Source organism: Labeo rohita, chromosome 7 (assembly GCF_022985175.1).
Source record: "Labeo rohita strain BAU-BD-2019 chromosome 7, IGBB_LRoh.1.0, whole genome shotgun sequence".
Classification (NCBI taxonomy): domain Eukaryota; kingdom Metazoa; phylum Chordata; class Actinopteri; order Cypriniformes; family Cyprinidae; genus Labeo; species Labeo rohita.
Window position 1 is genome coordinate 38,793,910 of NC_066875.1, and position 24,916 is coordinate 38,818,825.

Here is a 24,916-nt window from a genome sequence, read left to right on the forward strand (position 1 = left end):
GGGATCATCTGCGTGTTTTGCTCTTACGGAAAAACGTAAAATATCACATAACCGCTTAATCATACTGGGATTTGTGGAGAGTAACGTTTAACACATCATTTAACACCACGATTTAATAGCCAGTGAATTAAGAATTAAGAATTATGCAATGTTTATGTAGCTAAATGTAATAGCGCTGTGGTAGGCACTGTAATTTAGCTGAAGCAGCATAGCAAGGTTATTATTTGCATTTAGCCACAGTGCCAGATCATCACCTATTGCCTAATAGCCAGAGTTAACTGATTAAATGAAGAAATTATGCAGTATTAATGCTTATGAAACTGTGGTTTGCCTGTCTCAGATAGGTTAGGCTGGGGTTTAGATGGTTGACCTGGTGGTCTCCCATCTTGGCCAGCTAACATGTGCCCAAAACCACTCTAAAACCATCAAACCAGACTTAAAAGTTTTCTCATGTTGTATGATCATTTGTCGCCCACTACTAATACTGCCTGTGCCAGTAAATTGGTGACTTGTACATGTTCTTTAACGGTTTCATCTGTTTATCATAAAAGGTCAATCATTACTTCATATTTAATTTCAGTACATTAATCAATCCCACATCAATTTCAGGTTCACAAGAAAGGACATAATCTGTAGCTGTTGAATTTTGTGTTGACTAGAAATCAGTTGTGGACAGACAAATGACTCACTGCATATATCAAGCTAAATGATGTCACGCTACCCTGTTGCCCACAACAGGAAGTGAACACAATAGCAGGCGCACAACACTGCCAGAAGAGATTCAGTGGAATGTGTATTGTCTACAAAAACACTCTGGGACAGAACACATTATGTACTTTTTGTTTTAATCAGTCAGTGAGTTTATTAATTGTTCTGCAGTAAAACCAAATGCTGCACCAACGTAATTATGTCAGTGTTTCACTTTTAGTCACTTCTCAGAATATAACATAAAAAAAAAAAAAAGTGTGACATGAGATCACTGTTTCTCATTATAGCTTGTGATAGTTTCTTCCTCTTTCTCACATGGGGGCTAGTTTCAGATAAAAATTGCTTCGTCTTCTGACATTTTAGTTTTTAAGGCTATGAAATGTTTAAATATGAACTCACTCTGTTTTATAGTCTTACATCTGTTCATTTAAGTGTGCATGGTTCACAGCTCAAAGCTGACCCCACTTCCTGTCTGACAGTTTAGCTGACAGCATTATGTTCTTTTCTTGTATATGGTTAAACTGTGCTTTTTAAACACTGTCTATGGACATCCTGTGAAGATTACATAGCCTTAAAAACGCGCAATATTCAGCCTTTGTTTAATTAATTGATCAATATAAATAATTCACTTCTGGACATTTAGTGTAAGAATCTTTATAACCGAGAAGTACAGTATGTCTGCTCTATTCAACTACACTGAAAAGCCTTTTTTTCCTTTATTTCAGACAAACCCTTCAAATGCCCTCTAAAATATATCCATTCATCCGCAGAATATTCCTTTTATTTTCGCCCAGATTCATAAAAGCTTGAGACTGAGGTGCATGTTGTCAGTTCATTCATTTGGTTTCAAGCCAAATGATTTTTGATTTCATTGAACACTCCTGTCTGCGCAAAGCTTCATGTTCAGTCCTTGAATGAATTGTTCTTGTACATTTTATTGTATTTCTCTCACTCTTTATTCTGTTTCCTTTCCACCTCTGATACGTGGATGGATGCTGAAGGCCACGCTGTAAGTGCAGAGTAAGATTCAGATAGTAAGAAAAAGACAACAGACGTCCGCAATCCTTTTGGAAAATTTTTGTAGTTCATTTGAACTTTAAGGTAGAATTGGTCATGTAGAAATCTGCCAATAAGATTCTCAAGTTGTCTTTCATTGTTTTCATTAAATGAAAATGGAAACTCACTTCAAAACTCCCTATTATTTTATTATGTAAGACTTGTCTGATTTCTGTTATTCCCCTTTATTGAAGGGAAAAAATAGAGAAATAACTGTGTGACTGATCACACAGAGCTGGTCGGTCATGCTGGGTGCATTTCCTGCAAGCAAGTCATCTCATGATGACACTATAGATGTGACAGTGACACAATCTCATGCTTGGATGTAGAATATATGAGTGCAAATTCATTCACATTTTCATTTTCATATGGTTCAACTTTGTTATCGTGATGTTTTATTTTATTATGTATTTTTATTATTGAGTCACTGGCAAGAAATAAAAACTTTTTAAAGTTAATTTTAAATTTGACCAGCGCAGAAGTGAATAGTACTATAAAAGAAAGGTAAATTATATTATGAAAATATAATAACAGACAAAGCCTCTATTTTTATGTATCTTTGCTCCCACCTAGCGCACAAAAACGTTATTACACTGATTCAACAATCCTTCAGTCAGATTTAATTTTAACTGAAAATAAATGATTTGATGTACAGCTAAGAAGATAATATGTCAAATTACCAAATAAGAATAAACGGCTAAAATGAGTGAAATAACTCTAAGACTAAAAGAAAAAATATTATTATTATGTGTATGTATGAATTAAAGTGCTGGGCTGTTAGAACAATTTAATCCAGACAGAATGGCTTGGTTAGTACACTGAAATTACACCTTAACGTTTCTGTTTTACAGTGATTTTATTCCTACTTACGTCTGTGTATTTTATACAATTTTATACAAATTTAAGCCTGCAAGACTAAAAATATCTATGTAAACTCTGTTCTTTTTCTCTTTCTTAACAGTTTATGACAACAGCAATGACTACCATATGTGCAGACCTTAGATTTCAGTCATTTTTCAGACTTTTTTCTGGTGTTTTTTCTTCTCATTGGTTGTTTAGCTGTCTTTGAACAGATGAAGTTCGAATGGAGAACTCGCAACAGTGTCTAGCATTTTCCAAACAAAGAAATACTGTAACAAAACATGGTTTTATTTTTCAACAATTGCCATTTATTTTAGTTTTGGATAATGGGCGGAGCTTCCGGCCATCCAGGTAAAAAAAAAGTAACAAGTGACAGCAACCCATGAGTTAATTAAAGTAGCCCAATAGTATCCAATCAACACATCCGCCTGCTAACAATTACACATTTAAAATCTAGGCAGCAGTCACATGTTTTCATTCTTAGCCGCATAGCTCAGGATATTGTGTTTTAGTGCTAATGTAGTTTCGTTAGTGTTTTAGGCTACCACACTACAGACGCTTAAGCTAATCAGTGGCTATGGCTTTTGGATTTTTTTCACGGTAATTGTTTACCAAGGCTTTTTTTCTTGTGTATAACACGAATCCATTAGCAATTTGTTTTTTTTTTTTTTTTTTTTTTTCTTTTTCATTAGATGGCTGCTTTTCCAGTGTGCAGTAACTTGTGTTCTACTTGACTCCGTAAACACTTTGCAACAGTCCTCCATACTGCCACAAGGTGAGCGCTTTCAGAAAGCTGTGTTCTACTTTAAGTTTAATGTGTCTTCATGTCTTAAACTGCGTTTTTGTCTTTGTTTTGATCATAGTTCCCATTGTGGTTGAATGCAAGACCCGTTCCCTGTTTATCTCATTAGACATACCACCTTCTGGCAGTGAGCCTCGTTTTGAGGCTGTTGGTGCGTTTGAACTTTAATTTCTTAATTTCTTAATTCTTAACTCATTTCTATCATAATATAATATAATTTATAAATATATAATAATAATAATAATAATAATAATAATAATAATAATAATAATAATAATAAAATATATATATATATATATATATATATATATATATATATATATAAAATATTTTTTATTCCCTCTTGTTCTTTCTGAACTCTTAGATGCCAGGGGTGCATATCCTGTTACAGAGAGCTATGGGGCTCAGTGTGGTTACACTTACTCTGTCCAGCCTCTGCTGGGTCGTGTAGTTCTTAGAGCATCATACTTCTCCTGTCACACAGACAATCAGGTACAGAATCTATTCCGTAATGATGGGAATCAAGAAAATGTTGTTGTGGTTTTTTTTTGGTTTTTTTTTTGGAGTGTGACCTACATTACTGGCTAAAGGTTTGGGGTCTTTATAAGCAGTTGTGGTGTTTGTTTTAAAAAGTACAAAAGAAGACCATTTGAAATAAGATTTTTACCATTCTTTACTGTCACTTGATCAAACTGATGCATATTTGCTGTTTTACGAGTTTGTAAATTTGTCTTTGGGAAGATTATTCTTTTTATTTAGATACATTTAATTTGATCAAAATGACAAATGCATGTTAACTTGTTTTAAATAAATGAACTTTTAAACTTTCTATTCAAATTGAAAATCTTTTGTAGAATTTTATGTAAACTTTTCATAATTGCTTAATTTTGGTATTGTGTACTACTGTATGCAAGAAATATTAGGGGGTTGTGTGTACTTGTTTTTGCTACATTGTGGGGACCAAATGTCCCCACAAGGATAGTAAAACCTGAATTTTTTTGACATTGTGAGGACCGGCCTGTGGTTCCTACAATGTTAAAAAAAAAAGTGATTAAAAATGATTTATTAAATGATTTTTATCTGAAAATGTAACGATGCAAACATGTTTTCTGTAAGGGGTAGGTTTAGGGTTAGGGTTGGGTTAGGGGATAGACAATATCGTTTCATCAGTATAAAAACTAGACAAGTCTATGGAAAGTCCCCACAATTAACAAAAACAAATGTGTGGGTGTATATATGTGGCCCTGGACCACAAAACCAGTCATAAGTAGCATGTGTATATTTGTAGCAAAATTCAACAATACATCGTATGGATCTATTTTTCTTTTCTTTTTAACTTTTAAGGCAAAATGCATTAGGATATTAAGTAAAGATCATCTATCGCAAGTATATCAAAACTTGTTGTGTGTTGTAGGTTTTTTTTTTTTTTTTTTTTTTTTTAAATATTAGTAATATGCTTTGCTAAGAAATTTGTTCGGACAACTTTAAAGGCAATATTTGTATTTATTTTTTGCACGTGCATATTCCAGATTCTCAAATGGATGTATCTTGGCCAAATATTACCCTATTCTAACAAGCATGCATCAACGGAAAGCTTATTTATTCAACTTTCAGATGATGTATAAATCACAATTTCAAAAAATTGACCTTTATTTGTGGTCCAAGGTCATATTTGAATGCTTACTGGTAAGCATTATTGTAGTGGTTTTGTAACACTTCAAAATATTACTGATCTCAACTTAACTTTTTTTTTTTTTTTTTCTTACTCCATCAGAATGATGAGGTCTTCACCTTCATGTTTGGTGTGTTCATTATGGATCAGAGTGGCACAGAATCATTTTTCAATGTCTCCCAGACTTGCTCTGTTCCTCCTTTCTCTCCGAGAGAGGTCACTTGTGAGGAGAACTACATGGAGGTATGATTGACTTTGATACTTTGATTCACTTTTTTTTTATATATATATATATATATATATATATATATATATATATATATATATATATATATATATATATATATATATATATATATATATATATATATATATATATATATATATATAAAAATATAAATATATATATTTTTTTTTTAAACTCTGCTTTATTTGTAAACCGTTTTCCCTTCTTTCCATCTAGGTGTCTGTGAGAACTGATCTCCCTTGTCCCACAGCTGGCAGTATTAAAGACGACTTCTCTGCAGCTTATGCTGTTGTAAGTGGCTAGTTGTTCTTGAGTTAATTATTATTATTATTATTATTATTATTATTATTATTATTATTTTTTTTTTTTTTTTTAAATCAAGGTCTTGGGTACACTTTATTTTTGCTTCTAGGCCCAAAGTTCAGCTGTTGAGGCCTGGCAGGTGATTCTACAACAAGAGGGCCAGCAATCTGCAGTCATGTCAACTGAAGATGCTGCTACTCTGGGCTACTTCATAATGGCCACACCTGGCAGACTTGTGTTTCGAACAACCTTTGGACAACCTTATTCTTCTGTAAAAATGGTATGGTGGTTAATGTCACTTTCTGATTGCCTCATTTAAGACTGCCCCATAATCACAAATGCTTCTAACTTGTTTCAGGTCAATAATGTTGCAGTTGAAGTGATCCAAGCCACAGTGTTTTTCAGACAGAACTGGATGGTGGTCATGGTGGACCTGGTTGCTGCCTGTTCACTGGGTAAAAACAACTGTTTTTGTTCTCCCAAACAACCCCCCTCATCTGTTACTGACTCTTTGTGTAGTTGCAAGACTCCCCTTTAGGTTTCATATTTAGATGCCCTTTGTTGACTCTTTCAGATGAAGGCTCTTTTGATGGCTACAGACTTCACTGGAGGACCCCTGCAGTAATGACTCCTCTGGTTGTTGGACCCTCTGAGCTAAGGAGTGAGTACATAGGCATGGGAGTTGATGGTGAGGTAGTAGACGAACAGGCTGCAACAGACCGAGGCTACTCTGTGACGGTCAGTGAGGAGACTGTAGACAGTAGCATCCCATATGCTGCCGAGGGAGGGATAAGAAAGGTATGATCCATGGCATTGTATCCATGTATGAATCTGGACAATGTCTGTTTAAAGCATCCAAAGGTACGTGAATTAGGAGCTTATGAATTGAATGTTTACTTTTGCCTACAGAGCTTTGTGATGGACAACGTGTATAATGAACTGTACATGGTCCAGCTGACCTACCAGCAAACATTTGTGGACCAGCGTGGTGTGGTGACCAAGCACAATGTGGTCCGGCAGATGGCTACTCCACCAATTCCTCGTCCTCCCTTTTCAGTTAACCGTGAGTCACCGATCGTGTTGTGGCATTTCACTGCTTCTCCTTGGGTGATTGTTCACTAAAAGTATACTGGCTCTTCCAGAAACAACACTTGAGGAGCGAGTCTTCCAGGTCTACCTGGGTAATATTCCTTTTGATGTGGAACTGGTGTCCGTAGAGCTGAATGGCCAAGAGATCTCTGTATTGACTGCCGCACAGATGGGATACTCCATCACCAGAGTCTCGGAAGAAAATAATACTTTTGCGTACATCATTAGGGTGCCGTTTGAAGACCAATTTGTTGTGAAGCAGGTAAGTTTACTTTTCAGTGTATTTTCTAGGTCAGGACTTTTCATAAAGCACCATTTCAAAGCAATTTTACAGAAATTTATCTGGATTTTCTTCATGCCTTAGTCAAGTTGAAGTAGAGAGGTCTTTTAATATAGGCTTTGTGACCACTCAAGCAATTGAGATTTAGCAAGTATACTGCATGCATCTGGATGAAGTTGGAGATTCTTGTATATCAATTTATATAAAGAGCTGGCTGATAAGATGTTTTTGCAACAAAAATGGGCAGTTGAGATTTGCTATACAGTGATCCACATTTCAAGTGGATCAAAACCTTTCGAAGTCCTAAAACCAAAATAATTCCCGTTCTTGTCTTAGAACAAGTTAGAACTTTTTGTGGCCCACTTCAAATGTTGACTGCTGTATAGTATACTGCTTAAGGTGAATCCATGTTGGATAATTGACTATACAAAACCCTGTTCGAAAGTGGCCCTAATTTCAGACCAGTGTGTTCAGTGTTAGTCTTTGGAAAATCTGGTTTTCAGTGTTTTGCTGGTCTTTTTCTTCCAGTACGTTTCGGAGGGCTTTTTTGAGTACTCTTTGGAAATTAAATGGACTTTGAACATCATGCCTCAAATGGAGGCCTATTACCACTTTTCTTCTGTGTCTGCTTTCATCATTGATGCCTGTAAGAAACCCTATCCTTTCTGCATCTTAAAAGTTACGGTTTTGGGGTGTTTGGGGTACTCAAACACTTTTAACAGTATTAGTATGGTACTTAGTCTGTTGTGCGTTGAGGTGAGTTTTTAATTTTGTTTCCACAGTACCTCCAGTGTTTGACAGCATGTGTGCTGACAATGGCATAAGCTTCATGAAGGACCATCAGCAGTACGACTACTTGTGGGACATTGGCATTGGGTCCTACACGCTGACCCCACAGCTGGCATCTGAACGTGGCTACATCCTGACCAATGACAGCACCACGTTAATATTGGATGTGCCTCTGTTTACCATAGGATACATCTATGAGGTTAAACTTGACTACAAGCTGGACTCCGTTGCAGAAGCCATTTTTAAAATTCTCAAAATTGCCATGAGTTGTGACAATGTGGCTGAAATTTAACATGAAATCTCCCTCTGTTGTAGGATATTACTCTGCAGCAGTTCTATGGCACTTTTGAGCTTCTCACCAAAAATGCTAAAACCTTGGCGATTGAGCAGTCCTCGTCCAAACGCTGTCTATTTCAAACCACTGAGCTTTTGGGTAATGTAACGTCTCTTATTTACTTCCCCCAAATCTGTGGTGATGGCATCAGGAAGCATGCTGCTTTTGAGGCTGGTTTCTGTGGGCTTTGGTTTGATCTAATACAGGTCTAGGCACGAAGTAAAGACACTGTAAAGTAACAAATACAGTGATTCTTGTTTGCTCTCGACTGAACGGTTTCCCTTATCTTTGCAGTGTGCTCTACTGATGGTGTGATGACTGTGGTGAGTGACATCACTAAAGCGGTTCCTTCTGCAGACCCTGCCAGAACCACACTATTAGACCAAAGCTGCAGACCCCAAGAAACTGATGAGACCAGAGTCCTCTTCTCTTTTGGACTTAACACTTGTGGCACCAGATTTCAGGTAGAGTTGAAAGGGTTGTCTGGGTTTATTTCTTTTCTGTGAAACTGACAAGTGAAAATGCCTCCATTCATCGTCTTGCTATACAGATTGATCAGCAGTATGTGACCTATGAAAATGAGATCATATTTCATGAGTTGTATTCCACGGACACCAGGCCAGTCATCACTAGAGATGCTGCGTACAGGTGTGTTAAGGGTCTAAAGCTGTGCAACTGTGATTCAGCTAGTTTAAAAACGAATATTAAAATCTTTTGACTTCATTTGAATCAGAGTGACCGTGAGGTGCATTTACCCTGTACGTGGCATTGAAAGCCTTTTTGTGGACCGGAGGTTTGCAGCTGAGACACCTGGAATTGGACAAATGAAGGACCCTGTAAAGGGCAAGTTGATCTGCTTAATTGCCAATGATTTTCAGAACAATTTGTTGTGGTCTTTAAGTGCCTATAATCTTGATCATGTTTTCTATTTTCAGTTCCTCCCCAAATGCTTAAGCCCATGCAACCACAGAAACAAACAATTATGAAGCCCTCTTTTCAGTTAGGTGTTGCAAGGAAACCAGCTGACTATGCACGAGTGGGCCAGTGGACCTCACCCCTAGATGAATATGCCCAGTGGTCATTAGGTGGTAGTATTATTAGTCTAACTACTCAGAATAAGTTGAGCAATTTTAAGTTTAATGCAAGTTTAAAAACTTGTACAACCAAGTTCATTTTGCTTTACAGCAACAGCTGAAGATGAAATGGGTTATTTACATTAACACTTTCTCTTTCTCTCCCCCAGGACCTAATGGAGGCTTTTAGATTTGATGTGATATTTAATAAACTTGACTCTTAAGCATTTTTGTCTTGTGCTGTTTAAAATAAAAGTACTTTTCTTCAAGCACTTTTTGGCATTCTCTTTTTTTCCATGTTACATTTGTTTTTCAATTTTAAAACTTTTGAAAGCAGTAACATGTTTTAATAACGCCTTATGGCATTGAAAGTTTTAAACAAACTGTACAAGTCAGTTTTGGTATGTCAGTTATTGGGAATCAGCCCATTGTTTACCGATACTGTCCTGTATGCTTAAATGGAGCCCGTTTACCATGGAGCCTCGGTTATAAAACAGGCCTCCCGTGTCTACACTGTGCAGCGAGCCCCAAGTCTGCTGATGTCCAGTGTGGAGTTGTAAGGAAGGTGCTTTGGGCACAATCTGTGGATTCTGGGTAGGAGCCATGCAACCTGTACTGCTAGTTGGGCATGCACTCTGAGTCTTTGCACTTTGAAGAAAAGCCAGCTGGGTCTGTGATTGGACCAAATTCTGAATCAGACTCTGAGTCAGGATGTGATTCTGATGATGGGTCTGGGTTAAGATTTGCTGGTTTGGATGAGTCAGTGCTCTGGTCAGGTTAAGGTTGTGGTGCTGGTTGGGGTGTATCTGTAGTTTTTCCCTCCAGTCCTCTTGCTGCTGTCGGTGGATCTTCATGTGAGCATTTCTACTTTTGATTTTATAAAACATCCTGAAAAGACAATTTGCAAGGTCAAAGGGAAGGTTGTATGCCAATTAATGTCCAAAACAGACATGCTTGCTTTTAAAACAAAGACTGTGACTTTCAAACCCATTACATGCTAAAATAGCACAGGCAAAGTTGTGCATACTTACTTTCCACATTGTTTACAAGGAAAGCTTGTGGGAAGTGATGGGGTATGAATCAGTCTGTCAATACTGGTTTGGTTAACCAATGTCTTTGGGGCTGAAGGAACCTGTAAAGGAGTAAGAGTTTTGAAAATGAAATATGATTATTCTACATGGTACCCAATGCTGTCCTCCAGAAAATGTGCAAATCAAAGGTAGTAGGCCATTACAGAGGTTTTTTTTTTTTTTTTTTCTCTCCACGGTGTCATCAGTCAGCCATATTGGTGACACTGAACCAAACGAAAATATTTTGCTGATTATTGCTGTTGAAAATAATCAATTATAATCATGTTTTGGGCTGCACTAATCAGCGGGACCAGGAAAAAACATTTGGAGAACTATAGACTGCCAAAAGTTATAACAAATAGGTTAAAAAAACTGAGGAACAAAAGGTGTTTGTGGTGGGCCAAATATTAGGCTAATATCTTAATACTGCCTGTACATCTTTGCCACCTATTAACTTTAGTTTGTCAAAATATAGCGCCCTTTCCTGCTTACTAAGTCCTTCTTTATATGATTTGCACTCTCCACACGTCTTTTCTGTGGTTTAGACAGCATAAATTAGCAGAACAACATATCCAGTAGTACATTAACCGTGCGATCCATGCTGTTGTTTACATCCGAGTATCCCCAGTATGGACGCGTATCCGGGTAACTGACCAAATCTTGAGTTAACCGACAAGAAGAAAAATGTTCTGCCAAAACAAGCATTTCCTCTACTTCCTCTAGCGTGTTTTTTAATATTCATGTATATAAAAAAATGTATAAAATCTTACATGTATATACCGCTGCAATTTATAATCCCGCCGTCTGTTTGTCGCGCATGCGCATTCGTGAAGCGAAGTTTACAGTAGACTGGCGTGTTGGGCGAGCCTTTTCTGACAATTTTAGAATGGAATTACTCCCACGAATTTCTCATAATTACAGAAGAGGATATGACCGTAAACTGTAAGTCATGCAGTGTGAAAACATTTCTCAAACGCATTAAACAGCACACGCAATCTGTCAAAGCAACTGACACGGCAGACCTTCTTAAACTATATGCTTTCGTGTTTATTTGAAGCGTTTAATATAACATTCGGAAGTTTCGGAAAACTTGGGGGATACTCTATTACTAAGACTTATTTTTCAGATGTTTTTGTGCGTAAAAACGTGTTTTTCAGGACTTATGGGAGAAACGAAGCTTTTCGAACGTTTGAATCAAACGAACCGATTCTTTTGCAAATGATTCTTTGTTTCAAAGTTGTAGAAATACCACAGGCTGGCGTCACCTGCTGGTCAAAGCAAAACTCAGAAACATATGTGGCATTACAAATATACACTTATACGTAAAAATAATTAAATATCGTTAAATATAAAGGTTCTGTAAAAATGGTATTCTTTTAATGCGCAGTGCTTTTTTGTGTTCTGTTAGATAAGGCTGGGCAAACTAGGTCAGTTAAAAAGCTATTAAATATCTTTCTCATTTTTGTATTAAACTTATTGGTTCATGGATTTACCTGATCAGCTCTTGTATAGTCTGATAGTGATGTGCTGTAATCGAAGTCAGTCTTACCTGACTTACGACGGCTGCAATTCTCTCTTTCTCCAAACTTTCTTTTTCTCTCTCCCTCTGTTTGTTTTGTTTCTCTGAAAGCCGCTTGGAGTTGTAGTAGAATTCAATACACTGTGACACCTGCTTTGTTCTCACCTGAAAGTATGAAAACTGTAAATACTATGATCTCGGATATTTGGTGGTTTAGAATTGCAGATATTTAATATATTACCATTTTGTGTATAAAGGAGAAATCTTTTCCATAAATTGCAAATGCTTTATGGAACAGTCTTTGTTCACTCAAAGTCCACATGTCCATGCCTAAATGGAAAGTAAAAAACTAATTAGTCTGATTTACAATATGGTGACTGTAAAAGTTTTGGGCAATTAATAAATGAGTGTTTACCAGAATAGTGATAGTTTTCTGATGGAGGGGAGTTTTTAAACAACAGCAGCTCCAGTGCTGCCTGTTAGCAGGAAAAAATAAGAAAATTAAATATTATTCTACATTATTTTGTGAAATACAGTGATCAAAATTAATTACAAAATATTATAAAAACATAAATTCATAATGAATATTGCACTTACTAGAATGTTTCCCTGGCAATGAGACAGGCTATGAAGAGCAAGCTCCAAATTGGCGCCACCTCCTGGTAGAACACTGGAGGCACTCAGGTCAAGAAGGTTCTCCACTGAGGTTTGAGATCACACTCATTAATTAAGAGGAAACTAGTGGTTTAATAATCATTGAAATATTTTATTTTGATTACCGTGTTGTAAAAGGGTGTCATTTTCCTCTAACTCTGTCCAAGGTGTCCATAACAGCTCCTCCCTGACTGGTTCCTCTGAACACATCTCATGCTCTCTTCCTATTATCAGATCTGGCAGCTCAGCTTGGAACTCTGGGCCTATATTTATGCACCTGGAGTGTAAATGTAAAAGAAATTACGAAATCATCTGTCTGCAAATCGGCTTGACACGTAAGTTTCTTAACTCTCTGGTGTTGTTTTTGGCCGATTTGTACTTTTTTGGGGACTTGCTATGCAACAAAACTTAACTTAACTTAACTTAACTTAATCATGGACATAATTTGAAAAGGTTAAATATTCTTGAAAAATATGTCACATTTGTATTATTCACAGTCAAAAATAACTGAATGGGAAGTGAAAAAAAAAAGAAAAATTTACAATTTGTTAACGTTAGTTACTGTATTAACCAACATGAACAAACAATGAACAATACGTTTATTGCTCTATTCAATAATCTTTGTTGATGGTAATAAAAATACAGTAGTTCGTTGTTTATTCATGTTAGTTCACAGTGTGTTACCCAAAGTTAACAAATACAACTTGTGATTTAAAAAATGCATGAATAAATACTGAAATTAACATGAACTAAGATTAATAAATGCTGTAGATGTATTTTCATTCTTAGTTTATGTTAACTAATGAACCTTATTCTTAAGAGTTATCACTAATTTTTATCTAGTAGAAACGTTTGGTTCTGTGCCCAAACAAAATCATACTGAGGGCTAGTTTCATTGAGATATGAAACTTGTTTAGATTTATGGCTTATATATTTCATATTAAAAAAATGGCATTTTGTGCAATAATCTGACATAGTGTTTTTTAAAAAGACTTTTAAAGTCTGTGCTCTATAGCATTCAAGATTTGCGACAGTTTAAGTTGGAAATTACATTTTTCAAGTCTATGCTCAAAAAGTGGTTAACAAGTAATACATGGATCATAACTATTCCATAAATATAATTTAGTACCGTAAAATCACCTTAAAAACATACTATTAAATAAAAAATAAAGAAACATGATCAAATTACAATATAGTACATTCATTTAATTAAAATAAAAGGTACTTTTTGACCCACATTTGAACAGTGCCAGAAGGGTTAAAATAAGTCAAATTAGCACAATCAAGCAGATGCTCACCCAATTAAGAGAAAAACTTGACACCAACTTTTGCATTGTTATCTCCTGACAGATTATTGTTGTTAAATAAGTAACGATTCTATTTAGCGGTTCAGACAGCTCTTAATTAACAATAAATAAATAAAATGTTAGGAAAAATAATACAAATGCTTCCGTTGTGACGTCAATGAGCGACTAAAACTTAGAAGTAACAAACAAACATTTGAATGCTCACCTTTGTGAGTCATCTTTCCTCTCGTCTGTCCACAGTGCTCTGTTTTCCACAGCTAGGGAAGACAGTAGGTTGCAGAAGAGTCCTGTTCCACTACGTGTCGGGTTCAGCATTGGAGGTGGCGTATAGTGAGGTGTCGTTTGTTCCCAGTCCTCCGTGAGCTCTCTACTCATCTGGATCACACTGTTGAAAGGGACTCCAGTATATACGGAGCTGGGAACGTTCTACATGAGGCAAATAAAGCTTCTTGTGAATAATTGTGCTTAAAATGATGCTACAGAGCTAACCACAGCTTAACAGCTGAAATGAATACGTGTGGTTTCAACCTATGACAGTTACATTTTTTTTTTTTTAAAGCGAATATAACACACAGTTTCTACCAATCTCATGTTAATCTTGAGTACCTATAGAGTAGTATAAAGGAGCTAAAGAGTCACAAGCACAGGTAGCTTTTGCATAGTGGTTGTCTGCAAGCTGTAACATCAACATAAAAAAAGGGACAAGAAATGTATTAACTTAAATTAACTATGGCTAACGAATTAACAAATAAAGCCTGCTGATGGGTGTGCTCTTGCTCTTATTCTGATTCTCTCTCTCTCTCTCTCTCTCTGTATATATATATATATATTTTTTTTTTTTTGGAAAAAAGTGTCTTATTCTCACTAAGGCTATTTATTTAAAAAAATATATATCAAAATATATTGAAAATACTGTAAAAACAATAATATTGTAAAATATTATCATATTGTAATTTATTTGATCAAAAATACTGTAAAAACAGTAATATTGTAAAATATTATTACAATTTAAAATAACTGTTTTCTATTTGAATATACTTTAAAATTTAATTTGTTCCTGTAATGAAAATGCTGAATTTTCAGCCGCCAGTCTTCAGTGTCACATGATCTTTCATAAATCACTCTTATAGACCAATTTGTTGTTTGCAAACAGTAATGCTGTTTTTTTTTTTTTTGTGGGCAGAACTTATCTGGTGGCAGAAAATGACGGTTTTCAAGTAGCGATCTATGGAAGCCATGGTCTAACAGAATAAAAAAAAAAAAAAATTAAAAAAATGTTTTTTAAAAAGTTTAAATTTCAAAATTCTCACTTTATTCTCACAATTCTGATAAGAAAAATCAGCGTTGTTCTCTGTTTATCTCTCGGCTTAGAATCATGAGTTTATAGACCACACTTCTGTTTTTTTTTTTTTCCTCAGAACCGACAAACTTGCTATTGTTGAATTAAATCAAGTTATAACGTCTGAACTAGGAGATATAAACTTGCATTTGCAGAGAAAAATAATGTCAGAATTGTGAGATAAAATTGGTAAATGTTATGTAAAATATTATAGATTTAAATAGTATTTCATGCTATACCTATAACACAATATGTCCCCTATGAACTGCATATGTGAATATTATATAGACAAATTGTTTAAAACAAATTTATGCTTTAAAAGTAGGGTAATCATAGTAGGTTTCATCCATAGACTGTCCGTTTAAAGTCTGCGTTTAGCTTCAAATTATGTTTTTGATGACAGTATTTTATAAAAATTATTTGCATTCCAATTCTAACATCCAAAGGCACAACAATACATTTTTTCTCTAATTTAATGGATTTGACCTGTTGCCCTCGACCGGTGTTTTTCTGCCACCGCAAATGCGCGCGCAGCTGCCGGTATTGTAACTGTGACGTCTACTCCAAATTGGTCTATATGCTGATTTGGTGCTCAAGAAAACAGTTCTCATTATTATCACTGTTGCAAACTGTTGTAAAATGTTTTTTGTGGAAGCCATGATAATATTGTTCAGGATTTTTACATGAATAGAAAGTAAAAAAAAAAAAAACGGCACTTATTTGAAATAGAATTTTTTGTAACATTAGAAATGTCTTTACTGCCACTTACTCGGCAAGGATCCATTAAATTGATCCAAAAAGTAATAAGTATTTGTTTTTAAAATTTATTCAAAGTCTTACTGACTCCAGACTTTTGAATGGCACAAAATCATTTAGTAACTAAATGGTCTCTTGCCTGTGTGCTGGAGGACCCCAGAGGTTTGTCTGAGGACCCAAAACTGAAGTTCAGTCCACAACCAAATCGAGTTCCTTCTCCTGACCCCTGCACATGGAGACTAGACTGGTGCAGAGAAGGTCCAAATGAATGGGATGATTGCCCCATCTATTAAAATGAAAAAATTGGTTGTACATTATTGGTTGTAATGAATGTTGCATGCTATCATAGCCAGCTTAAAATATGTAACAAGAAAATTAAATGGGCTGCTGTGATGTTAAAGCCATTGATGCATAAGTCAAATATGCTTCTCAGGTTAACAATCTGTCTGAAGGTGCAGATGACAGACCTGAGGCCATGTCATGTGATCTTCAGATGTCCCGTGCTCGTGACCCAGATCTTGCTGCACGCAGGCCTGAGGATGATGATGTTGAACCAGTGCAGAGTTGAGAGACATTTGCAGTGAGCAGTCTAAGCAAGAAAAGCATTTGTTTTATTAAAAATCATACTTAAGATTTGAAAATTACGGCAGGTCAACATAGAAAACATTGCATAATGTAACCCGTACCTTTCTGCATTGAGTTTATTTGTTTTAGATGAGGCCCTCCATGCTCTGAATAAACCAGGGGGGAGTTTGAATCTTGTTGAAGGTGCTGCGTTAAATCCAGGCCATCGCTGTCGTCAGCTTGTAGCTGGAGCCAAATCGGATGATTTAACCTGCCAGTGGAGGGCGAAGGTAGAGAGGGGAAAAACTGCAGCGTCCCATCCGTCTGTGTTTGTATTTGTGATTGACTCAAAATCTGGCTGGGCAAAAAATGTTGAGGTCGTTTAGGAGGAGAAAAAGATGGAGGCAAAGGGGTTGGTGGTGGGCTTAGAACCAGAGGGAAGGAGAGTGCATGTGATGGAGGAGTAACGTTGTTAAAACCGCTATGCTCTTCTCCACCCAGCATTCGGGAAGTGCTACGACTGCAAAAGGCCTCTGAGAATGAGTCCAGTTTTTGTTGCTGACGGCCAGTTGTTTCATAACTCTCAGACGCCTCTTGTTGGTGGCAGGTAGAGCTCCAGTCGGTCTCATAAACTCCAGTTTGTGGCTTGTTCCTGTTCAGTCCTATAGAGGACACAGGGGACGTATTCCCCCAGTAAGCAGCGTTCCCCGATTGATCAATTCCATTTAGAGCACTTCCAGTGCCATCCGTGGCTTCACACGGAACCTCAAACGGGCCGAGCCCACTTATTGAACCTTGTTGGTAAAGGTCATGGCTTGACCTTTGACCTTCTGTCTGAAGGCGAAACATAGGAGCAAAAGAGAGCGACTCGGGCTCAGGAGATGTATGGTCAGCCATGTGGCGTGTTGCAAACAGCTGCACCCTTGAGTTAAAGGACACTCATAGCATCTGAAAACTGAAAAGACATACAGAGACAATCAGAGGCCATCAAAACCTTTCAACCTCACGAACGTTAGTGAGCATAACCACACAAACAAATGCATTGAGATATTTTCCCAACCGCTGAATGGTTTCTCTTTGTCTTCCTTTGTAACAGTTGATTTTTCAGTCAAATATTCACACAGAAGTACGTTAAAACTGAGAATCGTATATGGCTGTCGAAAGAAAACAAACAGCCTTTGTTCTTTTTACTTTCTCTATCATCTTTCTTTCTCTCTCTGTTTGTCTAGTACTCACCAGTGTTTTTCTTTCTTTGTCCATAACCTGTTGCTTTTGTTCGCGTGCTATCCGTTCATGTCGACCTGTGAGTTATGTGCCGTGTGTGACCCTTGTCTTCAGATAACGAAATTAAAATACAGCCACATGTGAAAGCAGGCGCTCTCTCTATCTCTTCCTCGCTTGTGCGCATTATCATACTTAAATGTGAAAACAGTTTCTCACACATATTGCTTTCGCAGGTGCCACCGATCAAAAGGTAAGTCTTCGGTTGTCATAGAGTCACCCCCTCCCTTAAAACCCTGAACCGAAAAACCACATCCTGAGGAAGCAGTCACGGATCTCCCTCTATCTCTGTCTTTCTATATCTCTCTCCCTCTTCTGTCTTGCTCTCCTCCTTAACCTCTTTTCCTTCTCAGTCTATTTTTATCCGTTCTCCTCCATCACATCGCATACTCACAGTCTCCCATAGATCACCATCTTCTCTCGGTCCACTGAGGGTCTCGTTCATGGTGAACAGACATACAGTAGAGCAAACAGGGCTGAATCCAGCTTGAACTTACTTTACTATACTTTTCTTAACAAGTAACAAAAGCTGTAGGATGAAAGCAAGTTGTCTTCAATGATGTTCGCAGGTTATGAGCCCTCTTGGGCTTATTGTGCTTGCGGCTCAGAGTGTTATCTTAAGATTCGCATCTGTTGTGGTTAGTGACTTGAGTGTAAAGAACGTAAGAGTTGTCAAACTGGCAGGTAAGGCGTGGGTGTTCGTGTAAGTGTATACGACATGAGTGAGAAGCAAAGCTTCCTGTTGAGTGTGTGTCTGTCGGTCATATGAATAAGTTTGTGCATTTTTTTTTTGTATGTGTTTTAACGGTTGTGTTAAATGACTAACTTAATTGCTTTGTTGAGATTTTGTACATGCATATATGTATGTGTTTGTTTTTCTGTGCATGTGTTGGTGTGGGCGACAACACAAACTGTTTACGCCACTGAGAATTTGTGGTTGCTCAAAAGTCACGTGACGGGAAGTTGACCATGAACCAGCGACAGAACAGGAAGTGGACAAGGGAAACCTCCGTACACCCCGCCTCCGCTCTCTCGCTCTCTTTCTGCAAGTGTATCCCGCTTATACCCACAATATAAAATCGTTTCCATACCGCATACATTGTCTCTGCACCCCTTTTTCCACCCACACATAGTGTTTCCCTCTCTTTCTGCTGTCTTTCTTTTCTTTTCTCTCTCTCTCTCTCTCTCTCATGCTAGTTTATCTGCATAATTGTAACAGCAGTTCAGCATAATCATGCATCTTTATTTTGAATGACAGGTCTATGCAGGTCCACCCACTCTCGTGCGTAGTATCTCGGTCAGAGGCATTAAAATTTGAGAGACTGTGAATCTGGACGGCCCCCGCACAGGTTGTAGGTTTGGCAGTTTGGCTGATGAGGGTGATGTTAATTTAGTGGTGAGTACAGTATGAATGTACCTGCAAAAAATCACCTACACAAACCTCACCATTAGCATAATGTGGGTGAAAGAATAAAGGTGTAAGACAATACACAGAGAGAAGATGGATTCCTGGATCAGAGAAATGTAGATTTTTTTTTTTTTACTGTCGCTGTCCTACTTTTTAGCTTTTGCCTTTTAAAATCTACTTTGTACAAGTTTTGGTATTCGAGAACAGGGAGTGAGAAAGTGTAGGATTTCAAATACCAGCTTTGTTTCATGAATGTGTTCAGTATCGCACAACCGAAAGCTATACGTGATTATCTAATACTGGAGAAAGGGGCGAGCGGGTTAAAAGGGGGACAAAAACAACATAGGATACAATTGATGGAAAGAGGAGTGTGGAGGCTGTTTTCTAGTTTTCTGTCAGATGTGTGAAAGACTGAACAGAGGAGGGGGAAAGCAGCAGAGCGGTTTGGACTTTTTTTTTTCCTCTCTCTGTCTATCATTATATCAAACCGTTTATCTTATCTTTGAGACAACCTTTATTAGTGCATTCAGAGAGATCACAGATGAATACGTCGAAAAAATGAAAGATGTGAGACATTACCGAACAGAGAACTTAAAACTCTTGTTGAATGAATCCTGAAGTTTAGTTATGCAAATAAATGAATGTGCCTTTTACAGGTGCGAGTTCCGTCTCCTCAAACCTATGGTATCTAATGAATGTAGGCCAGAGGCGGACGGTAGTCAAGTATTTTTGACGTTACTCAAGTAAATTTAAAAAGTATCCGTAGTTTTTCTTTGGAAAACGTTACTTCACTATATTCCAAAGCATAATGTTGTACTTTTTACTGCACTACATTTCAAAAATAAAAATTGTTGCTTGTTTTGCCTTTCATACTTAAGAACATTAAAAATTTTGTATGTTCTTGTACTCAAGTAAATCTTTGAATTACTTTTACTTGAGTAGAAGTAAGAAAGTAATAGATTTGTAATGTAATTAATTATTAAATGAAATTTAATATGAAACGTAGTGCAGTAAAAAGTACAATATTTTGCTTTGGAATGTTGTGAAGGAAAGTTTTCTAAAGAAAAACACTCTGATAAAGAACAGACACTTGAAAAGTACTTCTACAGCAGAGTAAAAATACTTTACTACTGTCCGCCTCTGACTTAGACGCTTTATTAGTCTGCTCCTGAATAATGCAGAGTGAGATGTGCTGATGAAGCATTTTAGAAGTAAGGATTCATTCATTTTTGAAACATTAGCAAATTCAGAAACGGCTAATGCGTTGGGCGAACTTCTACTGAATTTCAGTAAGTCATACTTTCCAATCGGTTACAATTGACAACATGTGGCCATAGTTTCATATCAGGGTAGAGAATAGCTGGAAATACATGACGACATCAAAATCTCTTTTACTACTGTAGATTCTGCAGTATATTTGAGTCTTATAGCATGAATTGCTAATACTGTCAGGTTGTTCTTTTAAACTGTTTAAAAGTGTCTGCTAAATGATTTAATGTAGCTAATTATAAGTGTACAATTCAAACTCTGATATTTAGGTCTTCCATGTCTTCCCGGCTCTGTAACGGTGACCTTTTTAAGTAAAGATAGCATATACTATTTTAAAGACAAACTGTTTTTAGTTTTGATATTATTTAAATTTTGCTGGCAGCATTTTATAATAGCTATAATGTAATGCTAAATCAAATATAATGATAAATACAAAAGTGTTTGCATACTGGTCAGTAGATAAATTACCTGAGGTCCGATGAAAGAGGTAATATATATATATGTGTGTGTGACCCTGGACCACAAAACCAGTCTTACGTGGCATGGGTGTGTTTGTAGCAATAGCCAAAAGTACATTGTATAGGTCAAAATGATCCATTTTTATTTATTTTTTTTTTGCCAAAAATCATTAGGATATTAAGTAACGATTTTGTTCCGTGAAGATGTTTTGTCAATTTCCTATCGTAAATGTATCAAAACGTAATTTTTGATTAGTAATATGCATTGCTAAGAACTTCATTTGGACAACTTTCAAGGCGATTTTCTCAGTATTTAGATTTTTTTGCACCCTCAGATTCCAGATCAAAATAGTCAAATAGTTGTATCTCGTACAAATATTCTCCTATCATAACAAACCATACATCAATGGAAGGCTTATTTATGTAGCGTTCAGATAATGTATAAATCTAAATTTCCTAAAATTTACCCTTAACTACTGGTTTTGGGTTTTGTGGTCCAGGGTCATGTGTATATATATATATGTATATATACCCTGGACCACAAAACCAGTCATAAGTGTCAATTTTTCAAAATTGAGATTTATAAAAATCCCTTTTTAAAAAGCTGAATAATTAAGCTTTCCATTGATGTATGGTTTGTTAGGATAGGACAATATTTGGCCGAGATACAACTATTTGAAAATTTTAAATCGAAGGGTGCAAAAAAAATCAAAATACTGAGAAAATCACCTTTAAAGTTGTCTAAATGAAGTTCTTAACAATGTGTATTACTAATCAAAAATTAAGTTTTAATATATTTACAGTAGGAATTTTACAAAATATCTTCATGGAACATGACCTTTACTCAATTTCCGAATGATTTTTGGCATAAAATTAAAAGTTAATAATTTTGACCCATACAATGTATTTTTGGCTGTTGCTACAAATATACCCCAGCGACTTAAGACTGGTTTTGTGGTCCAGGGTCACATATATATATATATATATATACACATACATATATATGTATATGTAAATATATATGTGACCCTGGACCACATGCAAAATATATATATATATATATATGTATTTGTATTTGCATGAAAAAATATTTTTGCAGATATGTAGTCTTTTTCCGGTGCTAAATGTTACGCATTATCCAATTGACCCTTACTTAAATTATGTCTATATAATGCGGTCCTTTTTTCAAATGCATCACTGTTAGACCTGTAACAATCAAAAAACAGTAAGTGAATATGATATATGCAAATTAGACAAATCTAGCATTAGAAGTTCCACAAAAGTGAAAATAAATAAAGAAACAACTGTTTGAACGCGTGCTTTTATGTGATTACATGTTTTGGAGTGGTTTTGTTCAAAAGGTTTTCAAATGAGAGAGTGATAAAATATAAAATGACAAAGAGCACCAGGTCTGTATGCTTCTCACAGAGTCACTGCAGTCTCATCCATATAATGATTATTGATCAGATTTAGCACCGATATGATCAAATATTGTGTTTATTTGTTTTTTCATTTTTTTCATGGTCTAGATGAAAAATAGCGAATTTAACAAATTCTTCACTGAATGTTTTATTGTGTTTTAATGTGTTAGAATCTAATGTTTAAAAGGCTAAACATGAATGCATATAGACAGGCATCAGATGCAGTCTGTCCCTATCACAGCCTTTAAAAAAAAGTCTTAAATTTTCACACCATATCCAGTATTTGTATATAATATGTACTAGAAAATGAACAAAAATGACCTAATGGTATTATCTGTATTATGTGTTTTACATACAGAAACATGTTGATAGCTTTTTTTTGTTCATATTAAACAGGTGCTACATAGATTGAATATTAAATTGATTGAATTGCCTTTCATAATCAAATAGTAAAACCTATTCATAGTCAGATAGCTGGAACGCAACAACTACTAGCTGATGTTTCTAAGAACTCCCAGAGCCTTGCTTCCAAACCTACGTACAAGTACACAATTTATTTCTGAGTGAAAACATACCATAGACTAATATTTTTTTAAAATAAAGATCATTAGAATGACTTTAGATTAAACCAGCTAACAAGTTCTTAAAATTATTTGTCTGACACTGTCTGAATACCTGATTCACGTTTTACGTAAAATATCAGTCAGTTTACATAAACTAAATTCTACATTTTCTTTTTTTTTGTATTCCATTATTTAAATTATTTTTTTTTAAATGCTAATTTGTTGTTGTTGATCATCGTCATTTTCAGTTTGCCGCAATACAAAATAATAGATATAAGAGTTTTAAAATCAACTTGGCGCCTCATTCACTCATTCATTACCTGAATAAAAAAAGACCTAACACTGTACTGTTTAAGTGTTACATATGCATATTAAAGCTAAATTTGGCCGCAGTGATTAGTATACAGGAAATATGCCCTTGGTGGATGTCAACATCCTCACAGAATGAACACAGAACTCTTTCACAGACATAATTTAAATATCCAAAAAGGTTAAAGGTGCAGAAGCTTTTGCAGTTTTGTTAGTAGAAGGATTCTTGTTAAATCCTTATAATCTTTGTTTTGTTTGTTTTTTCTTTTTAAGTGTAAAGTATAATAACTGAACGTGTTGCCTGATTATTTATTTATATATATATATATATATTTTAGGAATCATCATCGCTTGGATTAGTAGTCTGCAGCACCAGAGTCATAGAGTCGGCTGTAGGACATTATCCGTCAGGTGAGTTTAATTTAAATACCAATTCTGAATCACTTTTCTCTACATGACGTTATACTTTGCAATAATAGCTAAAACCATTAGAGAATACTTAAGTTCGCTTCTTAGACGGGGTTGTGTAAAGACAAAATGTACAGAAAAGACAGAAGAACCAGACAGGACATTATTAGGAGCCCAAGTTACTAATAATTTGTATGGTCCACCATTAACAAAAATAGGTCATTACTGACTGCTGTTTGTGTTAAAGGGAAGAACGTTGCACGCCTTTAGTTGTTGAGGAATATCAGTCCCATAATCACTGACGCAGCTCTTCTTCTACAATTGCACATGAAAGGTGAGACAGTGAGAAATTATCCTCAAAGCTACAGAAAAAAAATAATCTTACCCATTAAAAAACATTTCTTGAATATAATTTATAGAAATAGAAAGCTTTGTTTTATTATAAAGTTTTTGTAGTTAGAGCGCAGAAACAAGAACAGGTTTTCAAACTGCTTTTTTTTCGCAGGATTGTACGTAATCCAATTCTGTTTCCCATTAGAATGACTTGTGGGACACATGTCGTCTATAAATTATCAGAAAATTATCGATATTGGACATTGTCATTCGCAATGCGAAAAATGTCACAGAAGCCACTATAAAACACTCACGGAGCAAACTATTATTAGTGTTGAAAATGCATTATCACAGGAAAAAGTATTATCACAGTACGCATCTCATACACTAGAGATGAAGTTCATGAATTAATTGGCAAAAGAGGTGCGTTACTGTCAAAAAGACACACTGAGAATCTAATAGGAGTCCTCTATACTCCAGTCGTTTTCCGAAACTAGGCCTCAACGTCAGTGAAATCTTTCATGCTACATGCAGAACCAAGATAAAACTATTTTTGCGCAAGTCTACAAGTATGGTGCAATGCACAATCTTACGACTTTCAAAAACAAGCATCTGCATCGCTTTACATTCAAGATGTAAAAACAAAAAACACGAGTGTCAGCACAGCCATATCTGTATCTTATATAACTTTGTTTGGAGAACTGAAATACATGTGTACATACTCGTAAAACACTAATTAGTCAGTTTTACCTCTCGCTCACTCGCTTCACTGTTTGTTTTTTGCTGTCATGTTCATAAACAGAGTAAGATGTCACCTACCTCACAGTTCTGAAGTCAAGGCCTGCTGGACAGTTGAACTGTACACGTCTGTATGCACGAGTGAATGAAGGAGGGATGCACTGTTAAGGTAAGATAGACAGAGCGAAAGACATAAAGAGACTGCGGAGGCGTTAGTGATGGTTAACTTTTCGGTACGGCAGTCTTCTCTTGGTTCCTCTGATCTTTTGAAGCCTTTGTCATTGCGATCCTGGAAACGAGTGAGA

The 24,916-nt window shown here is 36.0% G+C and overlaps 2 protein-coding genes and 1 long non-coding RNA gene across 6 annotated transcripts; 2 read left to right on the forward strand and 1 right to left on the reverse strand.

The window, feature by feature from the left end:
• Nucleotides 1-3,059: 3,059 nt before the first annotated feature.
• zpax4 (zona pellucida protein AX 4) lies at nt 3,060-9,483 on the forward strand. Of its 2 annotated transcripts, none has more exons than XM_051113766.1 (19): nt 3,060-3,225; nt 3,318-3,400; nt 3,489-3,578; nt 3,792-3,919; nt 5,202-5,342; nt 5,563-5,637; nt 5,759-5,929; nt 6,008-6,104; nt 6,224-6,447; nt 6,559-6,712; nt 6,792-7,000; nt 7,547-7,664; nt 7,801-8,006; nt 8,123-8,240; nt 8,436-8,605; nt 8,692-8,789; nt 8,875-8,984; nt 9,077-9,229; nt 9,385-9,483. In XM_051113766.1, the coding sequence occupies exons 1-19, from the start codon at nt 3,203-3,205 to the stop codon at nt 9,402-9,404; spliced, it is 2,388 nt and encodes a 795-aa protein (XP_050969723.1). In that variant the 5' UTR covers nt 3,060-3,202; the 3' UTR covers nt 9,405-9,483. The 2 variants fall into 2 exon arrangements, with proteins under 2 accessions (XP_050969723.1, XP_050969724.1); XM_051113767.1 differs by having other exon boundaries at nt 9,077-9,226.
• On the reverse strand, nt 9,242-24,916 carry si:dkey-19b23.10 (uncharacterized). 3 transcript variants are annotated; one of them, XM_051113768.1, is made up of 12 exons: nt 24,693-24,916; nt 16,546-17,378; nt 16,327-16,448; nt 15,999-16,145; nt 13,970-14,190; nt 12,583-12,734; nt 12,401-12,504; nt 12,219-12,279; nt 12,045-12,133; nt 11,834-11,968; nt 10,246-10,346; nt 9,242-10,102 (listed from the first exon to the last, which is right to left on the reverse strand). In XM_051113768.1, exons 2-12 carry the CDS (start codon nt 17,318-17,320, stop codon nt 9,625-9,627), a joined length of 2,385 nt encoding a protein of 794 aa, XP_050969725.1. In that variant the 5' UTR covers nt 17,321-17,378; nt 24,693-24,916; the 3' UTR covers nt 9,242-9,624. The 3 variants fall into 3 exon arrangements, with proteins under 3 accessions (XP_050969725.1, XP_050969727.1, XP_050969726.1); XM_051113770.1 differs by lacking the exon at nt 24,693-24,916 and adding an exon at nt 18,099-18,342; XM_051113769.1 differs by lacking the exon at nt 24,693-24,916 and adding an exon at nt 17,660-18,059.
• On the forward strand, nt 10,769-12,721 carry LOC127167645 (uncharacterized). The gene is made up of 3 exons (XR_007828003.1): nt 10,769-11,226; nt 12,428-12,509; nt 12,625-12,721. It is a non-coding gene; the product is annotated as an uncharacterized LOC127167645 (long non-coding RNA).